This window comes from Diospyros lotus, chromosome 7, assembly GCF_014633365.1.
Source record: "Diospyros lotus cultivar Yz01 chromosome 7, ASM1463336v1, whole genome shotgun sequence".
NCBI classification, from domain to species: Eukaryota; Viridiplantae; Streptophyta; class Magnoliopsida; order Ericales; family Ebenaceae; genus Diospyros; species Diospyros lotus.
The window spans coordinates 31,092,500-31,113,559 of record NC_068344.1 but is presented as its reverse complement, the minus strand read 5'-3'; the positions used below and the strand labels follow the sequence as shown (position 1 = coordinate 31,113,559).

Below are 21,060 nucleotides of genomic sequence, written 5' to 3'. Positions count from 1 at the left end.
CGATCAAACAGAAAACGTCATAAATAACCTCCCGGGGGATAACTTATGTCGGGAATAAGATATGCTAAAATTAATATCAAGAAGTCACGAGTTTAATACAGCACCAGACGGTGACCTTCTCAGTCGAAATCAAAAATTCTATTGGCAAAAACTATACTAGAACGATAATAAAAAAAAAAAATCATACATACAATAAAATAGATTTATATGTTTATCAAAACTAAATAAACTTGGTCGCACCCGGCTCCATGGAAGGAACCCGCTCTCACTAGATGGCATTCTGGAAAATAATAATAATAATAATAATAATGATAATAATAATAAGATAGTGCGACAAAGACCCTACTCCAAACAAAGCGCGAAAACCCTATTTCTCAAGAACAGAGATCCTCAGCGAAAATCATCACGCACAATTCGAGAACCACAAGAAAAAATTTAGGTAGACAGAAGACAGGAGGCTCAGGTTCGCCTATTTTCAGGCACGCGAAGACGCCGGCCATGGCTGCAGAAACAACGGCCACGAGACGAACGACTCGCTGCCGACTGAGTTGCCCCGCCAGGATTCAGCATCTCGCGTGCCTGATTTTCCCGCAAAACATCATCACAGCCTCCTTAAACAGACAGACGCAGAGAGAGCGAGAGCGAGAGAGAGAGAGAGAGAGCGATGCCAAACAGGCCTGAGACAGAGAGTTCGTACGTGTGTGTGTGTGTCAATATATATATATATATGTACGAAGAGGGCTGTTGATTCGTTTGTTGGGAAATCATCGGCTCTCCGACGACCATTCCGACGAGTCAGACGATCATCATCTACAGAGAGGGGCAACAACCCTCCGAAATTCCCAGCTCTCCGTGCGAGCCTCATTCTTAAACTAATGAGATACCGAAAACCCTAGCTGCTCGACTCTATCTATAGTGCCCCCCTTTATGGTCTGATTCCCCTTTTTGTCCTGCAGGTGAGGTGGATTACTCACGAATTCGAAGGGCATTTCAGTCATTGCACAATCGGGCACTTGAATTTTCCAATTACAGAATTTAAAGCAATCTGATTTCTCCGTTTTATCATCTTTGGTCTGGGAACCTTTGATGCGGTACTGATCAGATTTAATGTAATATTTTTAACGTAATTGAAACAATATCTTACTTATTTAAGATAATTATAATATAAAAAATATTTTTATATTTACATTTAAAAAATACAGAGAATATTTTTAAAATTTTAATATAATATTATAATTTCTCCCACATTATAATTAATCCCGTTAAATATTAAAAAATAATCAAAATATCCTTATTTTTAAATAAATTTTCTTCAAATTTCATTTACATTTTTTTTTTTAAAATCTCTAATCGGTTTTTCTCCCTTCAATTGGTCACCGAGGCAACACCTTTAAAGAGTAAATCTACGACCTAACTCCATTCTTTTTTAGAACAAAAACTTTAGCCTCATTATATCCAAGCTCTCCATTCACATTTGTTCTCCATGATTTAAGCTTAAGTCAAACGAAAATTCTATTCACAGCCCACACTATTGCTCTTCACTCACTCTCCCACCAAAATTCACTAACATCATTCAAAAATCTTATTTTACCCTTTATAGCCACAACCATTCATTTCCTTTTACTCTCAACAGCCCACATAGCCACCTATATGCTCTATCTCTCTCATTACACCAATATCTTTCTTTCAGCCCATCTCTCCATCTGTCCCCCAAATACACACACACATATATATATATACATATATACACATGCATGAAAATACATGACCTCTTGCATGTGTATATATATATATAGGTGTGTGTATATATATATATATAAATAGATGTGTTTGTGTGTATATATATATATGTGTGTGTTTGTGTATTCAAGAGACAGAGAAAAGAAGAGATGGGTGAGAAAGAGAAAAAGATGAGTGTAACGAGAGAGATGGAGCAAATGAGATGATTATGTGGGTTGTGGAGAGTAAAAGGAAAGGAATGGCTATGGATATGGGGGACTCTAAAGGGTAAAATAGAATTTTTCAAAGATGATAATTTTCACCGAAGTGGCGATGAAGAGAAATAGTGTGAGCTATGAATAGAATTTTCCTATGCCAAATCAGTTCTCTGGGAAATGCAATGCTTATATGGGAAAAGAAAAGAGGGATCGCAAAAGGTTAAACCTTGACCTCAAGTTTCTTAATTATTTATGGCGGCTGAATTTATGCATTGAACCTTTTTTTCCACTTTAGGTTGGGTGAGGTGATGTGATGGGTACTCAAAATAAAGGGTATTCTGGGCATTTTAATAAATGTTTTAGAACTGAGAGGATGGGAAATTCTATACACACCCGACAAATTACTCTCTATAGCCCACCTCATGTAAAATTCTATCAAAATTTTAAAATTTTCATTTTAGCCCCACCCACTACCTACTCCGACCATCCCGACTGACGCCTCACCTCTCTCTTTTCCTCCCACACCATATACACACAAACACATAGAGAGAGAGACAGAGAGTGGGTCGGCTGCCATGGCTGACACTCACACACACACATATATACACACACACACTTAAGCCGCGGCCATGGAAGCCAAATAGAGAGAGAGAAGGAGAGGGTCGGTTGCCATGGCCAACCCCCCCATATATATATATATATATATATATATACACACACGCATAGCCACGGCCATGAAAGCCGAATAGAGAGAGAGTGGGTCAGCGATGGCCGACCCACACGTTTATATATATATATATACACACACACATGTATATATATACACAAGCACTCACACACACATATATACACACACGCATGGTTGCGGCCATGACAGCCATGGTCGCGGCCATGGACTCAAACCTCTGCACTGCGAGGTGCGAAGGTCCCCCGCAACTCGCGGTACAGAGATTACATAATCCTTCGCACCGCGAGGTGCGGAGGTTTGGTTTAGAGTCCTTCGCACCTCGCAGTGCAGAGGTTTGAGAAATCCCCGCACCGCGAGGTGCGAGGGTTTCCATGGCCGCGACCATGCGCGCGTGTGTGTATATATATATGTGTTGTATATATATATAAATGTGTGTGTGGGTCGGCCATGCTCTCTTTATATATATATGTGTGTGTGTATATATATATATGGTGTATGTGTGTGTGTGGGTCGGCCATGGCAACCGACCCACTCTCTGTCTCTCTTTCTCTGTGTTTGTGTGTATGTGTATAAGTGTGGGAGGAAAAGAGAGGTGAAGCGACGATCGAGATGGTTGGAGGTGGTAGTGGAGGGGGCTAAAATGTGAATTTTAAAATTTTGATAGAATTTTGCATAGAGTGGACTGTAAAGAGTAATTTATCGGGGTGGGTATAGAATTTCCCTGAGAGGGCTGGCCTGGCAAGCAAGAGAACAGAGCTAAAGGGAGAGCGGAATGATGGTTCAAACCAATATCAACATAGACAGTGACTGGCCCTCTAACTATACCACTAACCATTTCCATGACATCTTTCAGCCCAAAATCTGAGAAAATATTCAATGCAATTGTGTAACAACCATTCTTCTCCCTGTATGTAAAAATGTGAGACAACCTTTCTCTAACGATATCGTTTCTCTTCTTATATAAGCTCCTTCAGCAGCCGCAAGGACTGCAACGAAAAAAGAGGATGAAGAGAAAGACGCGTCAGGCCAACTTTTAAAAAATATTAGAGACCAACTTTTAAAAAATATTAGAGATGAGAGCATGTATGAGACGGAAGATCCATATGTGGAGGACAGGCATTGGGCCTCAGATCTATTCTGATTGGTAAAATGAGAAGACCAGCAATCGCACACCATGTCGAGCCTCGTGCGTACTCTAGATTCACAATCTTTCATTAAGGATTGTTTGGGAGGGAATTAGAGCCCCTTTGATTTTTAAAAGCTAAAATCATCGCAGTTTACAAGCTCTACTGCTCTTCAAGAGCTTATGTGGAGGCTGAGATCCAATTCAGATCAGGAAGGCCGAGAGGGCAGCCACCCTCGACAGGGTTGGAAGCATTGGTTTGGTTGCCAATTGACAAAGGAGAACAGAGCCCCCTTTCAATGGCCATCGAGGTTGCCCCGCTAGGAACCAGGTGGAATCCCCCTGAGAGATGATCTAGACCCAGAATTTATCATCACAGCCCCCAAATAATGAAGAAAAAACAGAGCAGCAGCAAAGCCACAATGAATTACCCAGAGATAACAACAAAATGGGTGTTTGCTCATACCAGAATAGATATGTAAACTCACACACAGGTCTGTTGGTTTCATTAACGGCCAACAAAATAATCCAAATCTCATATTAGAGATCTTCGCAGAGAGGGACCAGCCTTGGAGACTCCCCGGCTCTCTGTGCCTCGTTCTGATTTCATTCCCTCAAGGGCCAAATTTAAGTTGGATTCAAGACCAGCTTGTGCCCTGGTTGATTGTTTCTTCATCTTCGATTATCCAATATAGTAAAGAAAAACAAAAACTTCACAGAATATAGTGACATCAACATTCGTGCACCAAGCTAAATTTGAAGTCTGATCTTCAGAAAAAAGCACTGAAATACCCAGAATAGACCTATCTCCTTAGAGCATATTGCCAAATGACAGAAACAATAGGAATATTTACAAAAGCAGAGCATGTGAATTGAAATGATATTCGCAGGCCTAATCATCTGGGTTTTTTTATAAACCTGCAGGCATACTCGTCTCCAAATCCTAAATGAGGGAAAAGAATACTGGCCTCATATTTTATTTTTTATCAAACATATTAAATATTTTCAAATAATTATGTTAAATACTTCCTAAATAATTTTGATAAAAAAAATAGACAAATTTTTTGCAAAAACTGAGGTAGAATTATTGACGGCCTTTATTTTCTCTCTCCTCTGGAGAAATAGTTTCCCTTGTAGTGAAAACAGAAAATAATCAAAATATAATAATTCATACAAAAGGTAAAGTTTATATATATGTAAAATATTAAAAATAATACAACATTATAACTAAATAAACTTAGTAGCAAGACAGACCTCTTTGCATTAACTGGTAAAAACCTTAAAAGTGAATTATGCAATTCATTTATTCTACCTGTTGACCATGCTCCTTAATTAAAATCCAAACCCCCATTATCCCAAATTACTACAATTACAAAATCAACACAATCCATTTCTCAAGAAATTGCTTTTTCAGGAACAGAAATGGAAAGTGAAAACAATTTAACCAGAATTAAGAAAAAACATGAGATTAGATCCGAAACCCTGATTAGGAAAAGAAAGGGCTGAGAAATTGAACCTTCCTGTTAAGACAGATTGACCTTGGCCAGGTGGAACCTGCCTCTCAATGCTCAACTGACCAAGATGGTGAACCCTTAACACCAGATCTCTGGAACAAGCCAAAGTGACTTGACATCCAAAACATTTGCCAGTATCATCAGATCTGAATCACAGATGATATGAGAGGAGAGAGAAAACCTAAAAGTAAATAATACTAATTTTGACTGACTTGTACTATAAAAAAAATTATATGATTTGTGCATATATATTTGTTTTCAATGTGCAAAGCAAAACTTTCGGTATAACTTGTGCCACCTTGAAAGATCAATGAGAGTTGGGTGTTTGTCAAGGCAAGATTTCACTCTCATTACATATATTTTAAGTAGATGAGCCATGGGTTGGCCAAGTTACTGATTAATTCAAATTGCATTGTCATCATTTCATGACTCCAAGAATGAATATCAATTACATTGATGCTGCAATAAGTACTTATGAGAAAAGGCCTACATCATTTATCACGGAACAATAGAATAAGTATTACCTTGACATCAAGCAAGCCCAGAGCACAAGCACATTCAACCACCTCAGACTCCACCCATTCTAGAGATGCATTACTACACCCACATGCTGGCAAAATAGATGACCAGTAGAAGAAATTACTTGAAACATGACAGTTCAATCTTGAATGAAAGCACTACAGCTTACCTAGAAGTCCAATTGCAGCAGTGTCCCCCCTGTAGCTACTAGTGAAGTGCACTTTACTTTTAAAAAAATCAGATTCCAACAAGTCAAAGACATCGGCACAAGTTATACTCAAAGTTTAAAGCCTAAGAGGGTGTTTGCCGCTCAGGTTTGACAGTTTACAAGTTGTCAGTGGAGCTTAAACATTATAACTTATTTTATGACACGTTTGTTAAAAATTAAAGAGATTAAATACTGACAAACTTAAACGCTATTTTAACAGCATTTTAAAAAAGCTCCGCCCCAATTTTTCTCAAAACACTGTTATCAACTTATTTCGTTGACCAAGTGATTTACAATTTTCCCCTCCTAAAACTCTACTATTTCCAACTTCTGCCCTTAAACAATACCGCCTCCCTCCCATCTCCTTCTCGTTGCCGCCTCCATCAGCCACATCTCGACCATCGCTTCCAACTTCCATCTCAACCGTCGCCTCCAACCCATCACTGTGTTTTCGCCATCACCATCACCTACATCACAACTATCGGTTTGTCCATTTTAGCCTTTTTGTTAACTTTTGATAGTTTATCAATTTTTTCAAACCAAACACAACTACATAAATGGTAAGCCTTAAAAACAAATTTATTCAAACACGTTATCAACTAAAACATTAACCAATTTAAAAGTTTTACAAAGCTTTTAAGTAAAAAGGCTTAAAAGCCATCCTAAAATGGGTAAGCCAAACAGCCTCTAAGTAGCTGACGTCCATTTTTGTGGGCTGACTTGTACTTCTTAAAAAATAAAGTCCAGCAACATTTAACTTGTTACTTCAGAAAGTAATTTTGCTAAAATATTTTGTTTAAAATATTATAGGCAAAAAAAATATCAAAGATATTTTATTTTAGTTTTGCATAAAAAAATGTTTCGTGTAAAGAGGAATCAAAACACAAAAGAATTTGACAATAATAAAATATAACTTATCAAATTCTATTTACTAGCATTTCTTAGATTTTGATATAAAATGTTTCTACTTAAAAAATATTTTCCCTTTCAGCTATACAAGTGTACAAAAATAAGTTAAATATTTCATTGAAAAACATTTAATAATAAATTAACTAGGAAAAATATTTTTTTTACGAATCAATGCTCTTAGTTTTCATTTATAAACTTTTAATAAACAAAAAGCACTATCAATTCTTAAATTTAAAAAAATAGAAACAAACACAATAAAAATTGATCATAAAGTCAAGTAAACAAAAGCTGTTATGAACACTTACTGTAGAATGAAATCCACCATTTCTTACACATTATACTTAATTAGAAGCATTTAATAGATGTTTAAAAATTCCAATTAATATTGACGTTGATGACCCACCAAAATCAGAAAATCAGTTCAATGCCTGATTTTAACAAATGCAGAGGTAAAATCTGTTCATGCTGGATTTGAACAGATGCAGAAGCAATCAAAATATATTCAAACCATAAGATCTCTACTCAAAACAACTTCCATCGCCAAGACCATATTTAGAACATACGACGCATGCAAATCTCAGAAGTAAAGATATTACCATTGATGTGGGCATATGGAGGCTCAGATCTAAGTCAGTAAGCCGAGAAGAATGACCACCCCCACTGCCTAGCAAGAGAGGAGAAAAGAGCCCCCACTTTCAATGGCCATCCGGGTTGCCACGCCAGGAATCAGGTGGAATACCCTTGGACAGCTGATCTAGACTCAGAATATTTATCATCACAGCATCTAAAGGACGATGGTGATGATGATCCTGAAGCGGCATTAGAGGCAGAAGCAAAGCCAGAATGCTCAGCCAATAAGTGCGCGCGTGCACACCCACCCACCAAAGGCAGTTGATTTAAGTGGAGATGAGAGATGAAATCAGTGGCTTCTTGCTAAGAACAGAGAGGAGCAACATCCCATCTCTCAGCCTGAAGAAGCCTCAAATAATTCATTTCCAGTGGCAAGGAAACCACAACATCATCATAAACCTTAAGAGGGTGTTTGGCATATCTTAAAATTTGGTCACAGGGAGGCATTCACATATATTCTTCAAGGCTTCATATCCTTGAAAGGAAAATGATGTCGATACAGTTGTTTTCTTCATAAAATTTGTATGGGAAGAGAAAAAGGCGGTTCATTTTGGTCTACAAATCATCAGCACTCAGAAGATCAATCTTTGAATATAGAGATCGCCTTCCCACAGCAGGGCAACTCCCCATACAAATATCCCACCTCTCTGTTTGAAGCCTCGTCCATTAAATTTCTAGAGTCACAGTCTTTCAACAAAACAGAAAATGATACTCTTACAAGAAAGAGAGAAAGTGCAGTTGTTTTTTTTTTGGCTAGATAAAGTGCAAGCAAAGTTGATTTCAATCAATGAATCATCTTCTCTCATATGATCAATCTCTGAAAACAGAGATCACCTTCTAAGGAGAGGGCCAACATCCCTCACAAATCCCCAGCTCTTCAAACAAGCCTCCTTGAATTCACGGCTTCCATCTTTGAGCCCCAAATTGGCAAAAGTATTCACTGCAACTATGATATAATCTCTTTTTTTTTTGGATAAATAAAGTTTGATACGGCATTTCTCTACGGGTACCATTTTCCTTTTATATCTGCACATTCAGCAGCAGCACAAGCAACAAGGACTACAAAGAAAAGGAGCAAGTAGAGAGAAGTGTTTGACTAAACCAAACCTGTTCATGCCCATACCCACATGCACACACTAAATGTTGGTTTGGTGAACAAAATCACTGGCTTTGGGCAATCTCATATCAGAGGTTGCCTTCACAGAGAGGGGCAACAACCCTTTTAAACTTCCAGGCTCTCCGTGCCTCAGACTGGGTTCAACTCATTTCTTTAACTCAATCCCAAACAGGGCATTACCCCAATTTACTTTAATATTTCAAGCCACAATGATGTCAAAGAGGGAAGATCTGTGGACAAAGGATGGGAGTTGAGACTCAGATCTAATCAGATCAGTGAAGTGAGAAGACTGGCAACCCCCGCCATGGCTGCTAATGCTGGTCGCCAACTAGGAGAGACAAACAGAAGCTACGTTTCTTTCTGTCTCTCTCCAGACCATCCGGGCTGCCCCGCCAAGAACTGGGATTTAGACCTGCTCAACACCTGATCTGGAGCCAGAAAATTTATCATCAGTCTCTTTAGAATTTGCAATATTGAAGAGGAGATGTGGCAGTGGCAGTGAAACAGCAATGCAGAAGCATACATCATGTATAAATACGCAAAACCCAAAGGGCTATTGATTTTGGAGAAGGATATCACAAGCTTCTTTATTCTATGATGCACAGAAATGCCTCAAGGTGCCGTTTTGACGTTTCCCGTATTGAAACGCTGAGAAACACCAAAAATACACCTAACCCATTTCTGCACTTTCAAAAATGTTTCAGAGCTGTTTCGTAATATTAGCAAAATATCAAGACATTTCCATCCACAAAGAGGTTACAGACAAAAAAAATTGTCTCTAACCAGCATAATTTTAATTCTGATTCGAGGGCTGCCCTCTGTGAACCCTTATCTCTCTTAGGTTTACCTTCATCACAACTTACATCTACTATCTCTCAGACCATCCCCTTATCATCGTTCCCCCTTGCCACCTGGTTGCTCAGTGCTTGGTGCCACCATCAATTCACAAACACAAACTGGGCTGAGCCGCCGTCAATTCACAAGCACGAATTGACGTTTCCGTGCTCGGTGCCATCATTTCCGTGCATCAAATAAAGATAATGCAGAGAGGGGCAACCACCCTCAAAAACATCCTGTCTCTCTGCTGGAAGCCTCAATTCTTTTTCTGGGTCACAAGAAAAGAAAGGCCTGTTTAATTTGATTAAAAAAAATCATTGGCTCTCAGACGATTGATCTGCGGATGCAGATATCACCTTTCTATGGAGAGGAACAAATACGTAATTTTCACAACAAAGAATGTGAAAACTTAAAGGAAATGCAAAGCAACAACTGGGAGGAGGCTTTTTGTCAAACACTTGGATTACTTGTTCATAATCCCAAATAAAGGAAACAACACTGGTTTCTAGTTTTCTACCCAAACATAATTAACATTTTTATTAAAAAATTGATCGACAAATTTTGAGGAAACTTGCTGCCTTGCATTTTAATTTCTCAACTTCAAGAGAATAGTTTTCCATCATGTCAAATTGAGAATAATCAACAGGAAAATGTTATTCAGATACTCAATTGTGACACTTTTGGTGACATTCTTGCATTGACGTGTTATACATATCATAATCTCATTCTATAAACTAAATAAAGTTAATTGCAAGACAGAAAACAAAACCACTTCTCACAAAGAATAGTATAAACACAGCACAGAAGTGCAATTTGTCAAGAACAGACATCCCCTGGGAAAATCATCTTTCAGAATTCAAGAAGCTGAATAAACCAGGAAAATACTTAGCTACGGATACGGAAAGGGGGAGGCTCAGATTCACCTTTTCTCAGGCAAATGAGGACGCCAGCCATGGCTGCAGAAACAATGGCCACGAGACACAAATGACTCACTGCCCACTGAGTTACCCCGCCAGGGTTGGCTTCTTGTATGTTTGATTTTCCTAAAAACCATCATCACAGCCTCACATAAGCAGAGAGAGACAGAGAGATAGAGAGGGTTCATATGCTTGTATATGCGTATGTGCTAAAATATTTGTAATATTAGTAAAATATCGAAACATTTCCGTCCACGAAGAGATTAGAGATGGAAAAGATTCTGTCTCTAACTAGCATAATATTAATTCTGATTCGAGGGCTGCCCCATGCGAACCCTTAACTCTCTCAGGTTTACCTTCGTCACAGCTTAAAGCCCCTCTCTATCTCTCTGACCATCCCCTTATCATCGTTCCCCCTTGCCGCCCGGTTGCTCAGTGCTTGGTGCTGCCATTGATTCACAACTCTGATTGCTCGGTGCCACTGTCGATTCACAAGCACAAACTGGGTTGAGCCGCCGTTGATTCACAAACACAAATTGGTGTTTCTGTGCTTGGTGCCGCCATTTCTGTGCATCAAATAAAGATGAAGCAGAGAGGGGCAACCACCTTTAGAAACATCCGGTCTCTCTGTTGCAAGCCTCATTCATTTTCTAAGTCAAAAGAAAAGAAAGGCCTGTTGAGTTTGATTAAGAAAATCATTGGCTCTCAGATGATTGATCTGCGGATGCAGATATCACCCGTCTATGGAGAGGGGCAACGGACCTTTGCAAATTCCCAGCTCTCCATGTCAAGCCTCATGCATTTATTGAGTCACAATCTCATTAACAGATTATAAACAGTTCGAGAGTTTTTAAGCACCGGGCAAGCCAAACAGCTCTTAAGGTAAGCCAAACAGACCAAAAAGGAGGCTCAGATTCGCCTTTTCTCAAGAAAATGAGGACGCCAGCCTTGGCTGCAGAAACAATGGCCACGAGACACAAATGACTCACTGCCCACTGAGTTACCCCGCCAGGGTTGGCTTCTTCTATGTCTGATTTTCCTAAAAACCATCATCACAGCCTCACATAAACATATATATATATATATAGAGAGAGAGAGAGAGAGAGGGCATATGCTTGTATCTGTGTGGGTGCTAAAAGGGTGTTAGTTCCTTTTTATTGCGACAGCAATACCAAACACGTTCAGGGACATAATTGATATGTGTACATATGTGTGCGTTTACGCGAAGAGGGTTGTTTGTTCCTTTTTTGAGAAATCATCGGCTTTCAGATGACATCCCTGTGGAGAAAGCCATCATCGACAGAGGGGCAACAACCTTCTGAAATTCCCATCTCTCCATGCAAGCCTCATTCTTAAGCTAATGAGTAACCTTAGGCCCGCTTGGTATCAGAATTAAATACTGATGTAATTAAGTTCGGGTGGTGATATTAACACATCGGATCCAATTAGATCAGTAGGCTGAGAGGAAAGGCTACCATCGCCATGGCTGCAAGCATCGGTTGCCTAATGAAAGAGGAGATCATAGCCCCCTCCCTCCAAATGGCTGTCCGTGTTGCCCCGCCAAGAAGCAGGTGGGATCCCCTTCAACAGTTGATCTGAAGCCAGAAAATTTATCATCACAGCCACAAAAAAGAAAGAAGAAGAGAAAGAAAGAAAAGACATAAGCACAGCCAGAATGCCACACACACACACACACCGAGGGCAGTTGGTTTAAGTTGATGACTCATGGGCTCTGAGACGATCAATCTGCGAAAACAGAGATCCCCATCTAGATAAAGGGGCAACGGCCCTAACAAATCCCCAGCTCTCCTCCTTGAACTCACGGCTTTCATCTTTGAGCCCTAGATTTGGGAAAATATTCAACTTAATGTAAATTCAAGTTCTCAACACAAAGAATAATGCTAGGATGTGCTGTCGGTTTCATTAAGGGCGACCAAAATCATTGGCTTTAGGCGATCATACATCAGTGATCTCCTTCGCAGAGAAGGGCAACAACCCTTTGAAACTTCCCATTCTCTATGCCTCATTCTGGAGATATTCCTGTATAGACTTTCGGGAAATTTGCAAAAATAGGACTTTCGGTACTAAACTTTTGAAAAATAGGACACTTTAAAAATCTTTGCAAAACTAGGCTTTCAGATGTTGGAAAGTTGGGACTCAGATCTAATCAGATCGGTAAAGTGAGAAGACCGAGACAACCCACCATGGCTGCAAACGCCGGTTCCCCAGTACGAGATGGAGAGGAAAACATTGTCGGCGACGATGCTTCTCTCTCTCTCTCCACCGGACCATCCAGGTTGCCCCGCCAGTAACCGGGTCGGATCTGCCTCAACACCTGATCTGGACCCAGAAAATTGATCATCACAGCCCAAAGAATAATGCTAGGTGTCGTGACTGATGACATCTGGCGCCAGGAGGAGGAGATGGTGGTGGTGGCGCCGGCGTTGGTGGTGAGGCTGAAACAGCTATGCCGCGCTACACACACACACACACACACATATATATATATATATAGGAAAGGAAAATGCTATTTGAACACGTACACATGCACTATGTGTAGATACGCACGCACCCAGAGGGCTGTTGATATTTTGGAGGAGACGAAATCACGGGCTTCATTGTTTGAGGCAGAGAGGGGCAACCACCCTCAGAAACATCCCATCTCTCCGCCGGAAGCCTCCTTCATTTTCTGGGTCACAAGCGGAGAAAGGGCAGTTGAGTTTGATCGAGAAAATCATCGGCTCTCAGACGATCGATCCGCGGATGCAGAGATCGCCTTTCAACGGAGAGGGGCAACGGCCCTTGCAAATTCCCAGCTCTCCAGGTCTCAAATTGAAACCTGAGGGGTAGATCCCCTTCAAGTTCAGGGGCATAAATGGGTAAACGGGTAAAGTTCAGTAGCATGGATGTCTTTGTAGCCATGTAGAATTCATTTGTAAATGAATACTACTTTTCAGATTCATTCATTCATTCATTCCAAACAGAGCGCAAGGTTTTGCAAGAATTAGAAATCTTGAACAGGACCTTGGAAACTCTAGAGGAGAGAAGGGAAAGGAAGCAGAGAGGATTGCAAGTTGCAGCCTCCCCAATTCCAAGCCCTAACCCTAACCCTCGCTTCAGTGTGGAATCTGTTGTTTGTTATAGCGCCTGAAGTTTTGTGTTGGACCCTCTTTTCCCACTTATTTACAGATTAAGTAAAGTGCTGGGCGACAGGTTAGAGGGTATTCTAGACATTTTAAACTGATTGTATAGAATTCAGGGGACTGAAAACAACAATTTAATCCCGAGTGTACAAAAATAATATTTTACATAATAATAATTAAAATAAAATTCAAAACTCAAAAAATTGGAGTTTTCCTCAGGTTAAGAACTCATTGGGGATTTTTGTCGAACAGTTGGCGTCCATTTGACTGAAGGAACAGTGGCTTCTCTTATTTGGGGTTGGTGCATCCCGTCTCTCAGTGGAAGGCCCCGATCCCCTTCTGGGTCACAACTTATAGGACTCGGTTTGGGACTTGAGGAAATGAAAGGAAGGCGAACATGAAAATATTGTGGAAACACGCAAACAATTCATACTGAAGGGGCTAGTTTGCAAATTGGCGAGTTTTCTGTAACAAGGTCATTTACATTTTTGCCCACGCCGAATGCAAATGTGCCTTCGACTAGAAACACTGCTAAGTCGAGAGAGAGAGGAGAAACGGCGAGGAATCAGAAGAGAGGGCAGGGGAAGGGAAGATGATTGGAGTGGGGAAGATCAAGCAATACACCAACGTCCTCGACAAACCCCTCAGCAAGGGAAAACAAGAGGTAAACTCTCTCTCTCTCTCTCTCTCTCTCTATACATACATACATATACCTCTCTGTCTTGTGTGTGTACAATTTTTCGGATTTGAGTTGTGCCCATGGAAATTGATTACCTTTAATTTACTGATCTATGATTGCTGTTTCTCAATTTATCAAGATCTGACTATTCCAGTTGCGGTAATGGCATTTTGTTGATGGGACGGAAGCATACCGTGAAATTTGATTTTTTATTCATTATCTTTTGTTAGATTTTTGTTGTTTTGGTTTCTAATTAGGTGAATGGAAATAAGAAAAATGAAACTGAGCTGAATTGGGTTTAGTTTGATTCGACTGAGCTCTCTTCCTTGAAACTAAGTGGAGGCGGCTTTAATTTCGATTGTGTATTTGGGGATCTTCAAGTTTTGGAGCAATGTGCAGATACACCGCCAATCCAACCAGTGGAATCTTAATTTGTTTTTCCTTATTGTTTTTATTGTTTCAGTTTACAATTAAGTGAAAATGGAGGAAGGAGAAAAGAAATCTCGGATGAATTGGGGCTTAAATGTCACTTAAAGACTGAACACGGTGACAAAGAATAAAGATTTTAGCTTGGTTTCATTACAAGAAAAAAGATTTATCTTTCTTTGCTTCCTTTCATTGCAGAAAAATGGACGTTTTAGCTTTAGTTCAGATTATGCACTTGGGAATGTATTTTTTGGAGGAAAATGTGGTGCAAACACACACATTTAAGGAAAAACAAAATGGAAATTGGATTTGATCTTCCTTTTGCATTTTGATTTGTTTTATTTGAAATTATGTGAAGAAAATAAAAGAAAATAACTGAACGAGAGACTTGAATGTCTGCGGCATAGATTTATTTACTTGTACTTTCTCAAAAATTAAAATGGAGTGTTTGCCTTTATTTTCAATAATGTTTTGGGATGTTATTTGTTTGAGGAAGTGTGAGAATGTACAAGCACTGCACAAATACTTTGAGATGATGAAAAGCAATTATTGTTATTGTTATTGTTTTAATTTCAGGTGAGCTTGAGTGCATTCGCATTCTTGTTTTCAGAGCTTGTTCAATACAGTCAAACGCAAGTTGACAATATAGCAGAGCTAGAGAGAAGGTAATTGTTGAGTTTTCACAATGTTGTTAATTCTATGGCTCAATATCATTTTAAAGATAGCTGCCTGCAAAACTGCTATAACAACCCTCAGTTTTTCTTCTTTTCTTTAGTTCATAAAAGGAAAAGTATCACCCTCAAATATCCAGTCAAAAGGTTGGAAATTTGGGGTGATCGTGATATTCATGGAGACTTGAACTTCGGGAATTAGAAAAACTGAAATCAGTGGAGTGCAGTTGGCTATACTATTGGAAATTACTTTTATTGTGTTGATATGCTATTATAAATAGAAGATTGAAAAAAATACTGCATAAGATTTTTGATATTTTTGAAATTATTACCAGTTGACCAAACAGTGGTTGTAGAGATGTACTGCTTGAATTTGTGATGAGATTCATAATTATGGGCATATTTTAGGGAATTCAATGAAACTCAACTGATCTAACCTTTCTCCCACCTACTTTGAATTGGCTTCATGAATTATTTTTCACCTAGTCTATTAAGGGCCAAAATTTTAGTTAGAACAACTATACATATATATTTCCTTTATTACTTATTTCCAACTTAATTTTATCCTCTTGTGTCTTCTATTGCATTACCATTGATGTGGATACTATGACATCTCCACAGTGGGGCATCCATTGGTTTACATTGTATTTGCCCAAACCATGATAACCAATTTTTGTCGTCTTATCTTCAGTAAATGCTAACCCTATTGTCTCACATATTCATTCATTCCTATTCCATTACACAGATTTTCTTCACATCCACCTTACTATCTGCCTTCAGATACATCCATTTTTCTATCGCGCCTTGTATCATAAAATATTGTTGTGCTTATAGCTGCCTTTTAAAATTTTCCTGCTGATCTCATTCCCACAAAGCTCCATAAGCCTTCCCTCCATTCAGTCTATCATGTCTTAATTCTATAGATCACATCAACACTAATCTCTCCATCCTTACGTAGCATAGACCACTGGTAGCTCACTCTTAAGACACTTCTTCATCTTGAACATTAACTGACTCTTCATTCGTGTTTTGATTTTTGTTAAAATTGCATTTTATATATTCAATGTTACTTTTACTTACCTTAAAACATCTTGATTGTAAAGCTATGTTCAACTTTCTAATGCAGAATCTATCCCTTATAAAAAGGGGAAAAAAGGTTAAATAAGTGGGGAGCGCACTGATCAATTCTGAGTCATACATTCTAGTAAAATGATGTTGCATAATTTTGTTGAATGTGGGGCAGGTTAGAGGATGCTGGTTATGCCGTTGGTGCACGGGTGTTGGAACTTTTTTGCCATCGGGAAAAGGTAATAAACTTGATTTTAGCTATTATAACATATTTTTAGAACTTCAGCCCTAGGGATTGATAAGATACTCATTAACTGACAATTACTTGGTATCTTTATATGAGATGCGTGGTTATCTTCTTAACTCGTTGATGGAATTTCTTTTCATTAGGTATAGTGGAATAGCATGATAAGCAACTTTTGCCACCTTGATTTGACTATCAAGGAGAAAGTGTCTAGAAAATATTTACATTTTTTGGTTCATAATGGCCGTTTTTTAATGTCACAGTCTGTCTTTTAGCAATTTCAAAATGGAGGAAACACTATCAATCAGTTAAAAATGGAAAAGTGATGGATACATCAGATCTGGTCTATCTTAGCTGATTAATGCCTTGTGCAGCATCTAAATCCTCTGATTGTGAATGGCAGTCTGCGTTCTGCAAATTCACCCCCATTGAATAATCTGAATTTTTACTCTTGCCATAGACTCATTGGAGAAAGAAAAGCTGTCAATTTGCTTTCGGGTCCTCATGTTCTGAGGGTGGCCCTAATCTTTTTTGGCAGTTCTCTCACTGGATCTTAATGACCATTTGTCCTCGTGTTGTATTAATGTCAGGTTTTTAGTTTTGAGTTGAAACTTCAATGAAGGATGTGAAACCAACAATGGACAGTCATTCTTATTAAGACACTGTTTTTTGTATGGACGTATAACACCTGCTATCGTTATTTCATGTGACTTCTGGTGTGTTCTCATGTGACTTTGGTGGGAACACCTTTTCTCAAAGTTGTCATCACATGCAGTTATTGTTAGTATTATGCACTAGCATATTGGATTGTTGATGCTTGAAATTATTATGTAACAATTGACGCTCCTGACAATGATGTTTAGGAATTTTGTGGATTTAGTTTGGACTTGTTGGTTAAATATCCATCAAGTTTGCATGAGCATACTAGTGAGGACTTGTCAAAGGATACTTCACTGGAATTATATAAGCCCAAGCATACTTGTGTCTTCTTCAAGTAATTTTTTTAAGAGTAGATTAGGTGGATGTTTATTGAACAAGTGACCATGTCTGTTTATGTCTAAGGTTAGGTGTCTGTTTATGTCTAAGGTAAACAATATTCTATTTTACGTTGCAGGGAAACAGAAGGGAGACACGATTATTGGGCATTTTGTCTTTTGTACACAGTACAGTATGGAAGGTGTTATTTGGAAAGGTAATGAATTCTTCTTTGTCTTCTTCCTCCTTTTGTTTTCATTCTCTTCTTCATAGCTTTCAATGTTAGATGGCGTCTAATGAGAGTGGGGCAGCTTGTTTTGGTTCACCAAATAATGTGAAATCTTATGGAACTATACTTGTACCCTGTCTAAACTTTTGAAAGGTTTGATATTTTTGGAGCAATGCTACAGTTATTAAACTTTTAAGGGATCCTTGATGATCTTTAATTTTTGTGTTTTTTGTCCATTTCTTGGTAAGGTACTTTTGGAAGGTTTGGTATTTTTGGAGAACTGCTGTTTTGCTGGTTCCAAAACAAGTCCCTGCAGCCTGGCTGGTTGGCAGGCTGTTGGAAAATAAGGGAAATATTTGGTTTACCTGCTTTGTCAACCTGCAATTTTGAAATCATATTAATGCTTAAACATGCATACAACATTTTATCTTACAAATTATAAAGGGTTGGAACACTATGAAGCAAGTTTTGAATTAGCTATTATCTATTATGGCGGTGTGTACTCATTTGTTAGATAATGCTGAAAAGTGTTGCCAGTTATTTCTATTAGCATGATTCTACTAAAGTTGAGGCTAAATTTTTGGGGGTGATTTTGGCAAATACATTGAATATCTTTTGACCTATTGCATGATACTATACAGGTAGCTGACTCACTTGAGAAGGGGACTGAACATGAAGATGAATACATGATTAGTGAGAAGGAACTCCTTGTGAATAGGTGACAGTTTGGGCATTTATATGGTGATTACACAACTGGAGGAGTATTTGTTTGTTAGCTAATGTTATGTTTTTGCATTGTAGATTTATATCAATACCAAAAGACATGGGGACATTTAATTGTGGTGCATTTGTTGCAGGAATAGTAAGGGTATGCACTGCATTAGCTTCTGTTTTCAATTAAGATTAAACATTGTAAACACTCTGATGAATTTGCTTTTCTTCTTTGCAGGGAGTTCTGGATAATGCAGGTTTTCCAGCTGTAGTTACAGCGCATTTTGTACCTGTAGAGGGTCAACAACGACCTCGGACAACCATTTTAATAAAATTTGCTGAAGAGGTAATAATAAGTTCCTCATGATATTAATATTAATTCTCTCAATATCTGTCTTCCATCACCATTTTGTCTTGCTCGAGATAGGAGGAAAGGAGCAGTAACTGTTATTGCAAAATAAGACAAATTTGTGAAAAGTAAATCTTCACTTATGATCTAATCTGTGGGACTTGTTTAAAAAAAAAAAAAGGCGAAGACGACCAAATGGAACATTATTGAAGGGTCTCTTAGCCTTATTTGAGATGCAATGACATATTTTTGCCAATATTTTTATAGATTCTCAGGTTTATGCGATGTGTACCCCACCCCCACCCCACTTGATGTGATTAAGGCTTGTGATTCTTCGTTCTTGTTGGCATGGATTAGAAGCACTTCTATTTTAAATTTAAGAAAGAATCTCTCTTTCGCTCTCTCTCACCCCCGAGATCCTATGCAACTAAGATTAGGCCTTCCCACATGAGTTTGCAGTTAACCCTCTCTCTATCGCATTTACGACATCTCTTTTGATATTCCATTTTCCTGTTTCAGGTGCTGCGCAGAGAAGCAAGGCTAGGAGGATGAGTTCGTGCCAGATTGTTCAGCTTTCTTTTCTTTTAGAACAATATGGGGACAAATGGTGAAACTTGTTGCTGGTTTGGGAACTATTCTGGGAAAGTTTGCATGCAAATTCTGTCTATTATTTGTTTTATGACCGATCCACCAATCAAATTCCTTCAGAGGGTTGTCCTCCGACTTTGATGTCTCTAACTCAGATTGTAACTACTAAGCATCTCCCCATTTGCATCGGCAGTTACCGTAAAGAAGGGTTACAGTTTCCTTCCCCCTTGGATCTATATGAAACTCTGATTCATATATGCCTGCGCAGATCAGTTTCGGGATTTTAGTAATTTATAGGAGTGGAAGTGACCGATGGGTCACTTTTGCCATTTTTCCTGTGTATTTTAACTTGTAAAATAAAATTATATCAAAATAAAGTTAAAATGTTTTTTGAACTAATATATGGAATATTTAAGATAAGGTTAAAAAGTAATTTAAAATTTTTATCAAATTATTTATTAAATTGTTTAGAATGCATTGAAGGGTATAAGTATTATTTTTTATTATTTTTATTTTTTGTAAGAATCAAGATATGTTTATTTTTAAGGAGAGAAAAATAAACATTTAAAAAATTTAGATAAGAAATCACCTGATTTTTTTTTTCAAAAATCATCAAATAAATTTAACAAATACATTGAAAATAATAAAAATTTAAAATATTTTTCATATTTTATTTTTTTTATCTTTATCTTAATTAACAAACACTATCTTACATATAAATGGTATGTATATGTATAAATCAAACGGGTCTTTTGTATATAGATAGAGAAATTGAGACGAGTGGTTACTGAAATGGTTGTTCTGCACCTCTTGAAAGGGGATGGAAGAGACACAGACGAAGTCTTCATGCATAGAGAAATGGAATTTTGGAAAAATGGGTTGCACAACAATAATTATTTTAAACTTTAATTATATAAATGCTGGGGAAAAAGAAAATAGTCAATACAAGTTACACAACAGTACAGTTACAGTGTGCTGTTCGTCTCAAATGGTGAAATATAAAAGCAAAATGTCAACAGTTTGCACTACCATTTTGCTAAACAAATTAAACAACACACAAAGCACTGCATCTTGCTAAAGCATACCAGAGGTTACATGCACCGAGGCATTAGCAACATATTTAGCACACTAATTAAGCACAGTTTATTCCTCTTAACTGCGTCTCAAATAGTTTTAGTAAGCAGTATTATTATGTTATGTAGTATATTTTTATTTATTTTTTTTATATATAGATTGGTTTAACAAGTAAACCCAAAACTAAATTAGTTTTAATCAAGTCCCAAAAAATTTTGATCTAAGACCGATTCGATGTATGGAAAAAATCATCAAATCAAGTTTATCTAGAGTAATGGAAACACCTAAAGCCTAATGTGTTCACTATTGTACTGCACTACTGCTAGTTGAATGGTTAGACGAAGAGGAGAAGCTATGAAGCGCAATGAGTCATCATCTTTACAGAGGTTTGAGGTGTTGACTAATGTGTCTATGAAGTCAAACTCGTTTAAGAATTTGAATAAATCAACCAAAGTCAAGACTATGGAGCAATTAAGCAGAGAAGATGCCAGAGTAGAAGGTCAA

The 21,060-nt window shown here is 38.1% G+C and overlaps 1 protein-coding gene and 1 long non-coding RNA gene across 15 annotated transcripts; one reads left to right on the top strand and one right to left on the bottom strand.

Moving 5' to 3' along the window:
- Window positions 1-450: 450 nt before the first annotated feature.
- On the bottom strand, window positions 451-13,845 carry LOC127806691 (uncharacterized). Of its 14 annotated transcripts, none has more exons than XR_008024478.1 (4): window positions 7,495-13,714; window positions 5,951-6,467; window positions 5,787-5,872; window positions 451-5,408 (listed from the first exon to the last, which is right to left on the bottom strand). It is a non-coding gene; the product is annotated as an uncharacterized LOC127806691 (long non-coding RNA). The 14 variants fall into 14 exon arrangements; XR_008024477.1 differs by having other exon boundaries at window positions 451-6,467; window positions 7,495-9,750; window positions 10,406-10,525; window positions 10,756-13,582; XR_008024473.1 differs by having other exon boundaries at window positions 451-6,467; window positions 7,495-9,073; window positions 10,406-10,525; window positions 10,756-13,571.
- LOC127806690 (uncharacterized) lies at window positions 13,822-19,705 on the top strand. Its single transcript, XM_052344129.1, has 8 exons — window positions 13,822-14,206; window positions 15,224-15,312; window positions 16,562-16,625; window positions 17,745-17,822; window positions 18,476-18,552; window positions 18,636-18,702; window positions 18,784-18,891; window positions 19,414-19,705. The coding sequence occupies exons 1-8, from the start codon at window positions 14,135-14,137 to the stop codon at window positions 19,444-19,446; spliced, it is 588 nt and encodes a 195-aa protein (XP_052200089.1). The 5' UTR covers window positions 13,822-14,134; the 3' UTR covers window positions 19,447-19,705.
- The last annotated feature ends 1,355 nt before the right edge of the window (window positions 19,706-21,060 follow it).

Excerpts from the sequence above, each read along its gene's own strand:
- LOC127806690 (XM_052344129.1), top strand. The coding sequence starts at position 14,135 with ATGATTGGAGTGGGGAAGATCAAGCAATACACCAACGTCCTCGACAAA. Across the intron at positions 18,553-18,635 it reads AAGGAACTCCTTGTGAATAG|ATTTATATCAATACCAAAAG; the intron begins GTGACAGTTTGG and ends TTTGCATTGTAG. Across the intron at positions 18,703-18,783 it reads TTGTTGCAGGAATAGTAAGG|GGAGTTCTGGATAATGCAGG; the intron begins GTATGCACTGCA and ends TCTTCTTTGCAG.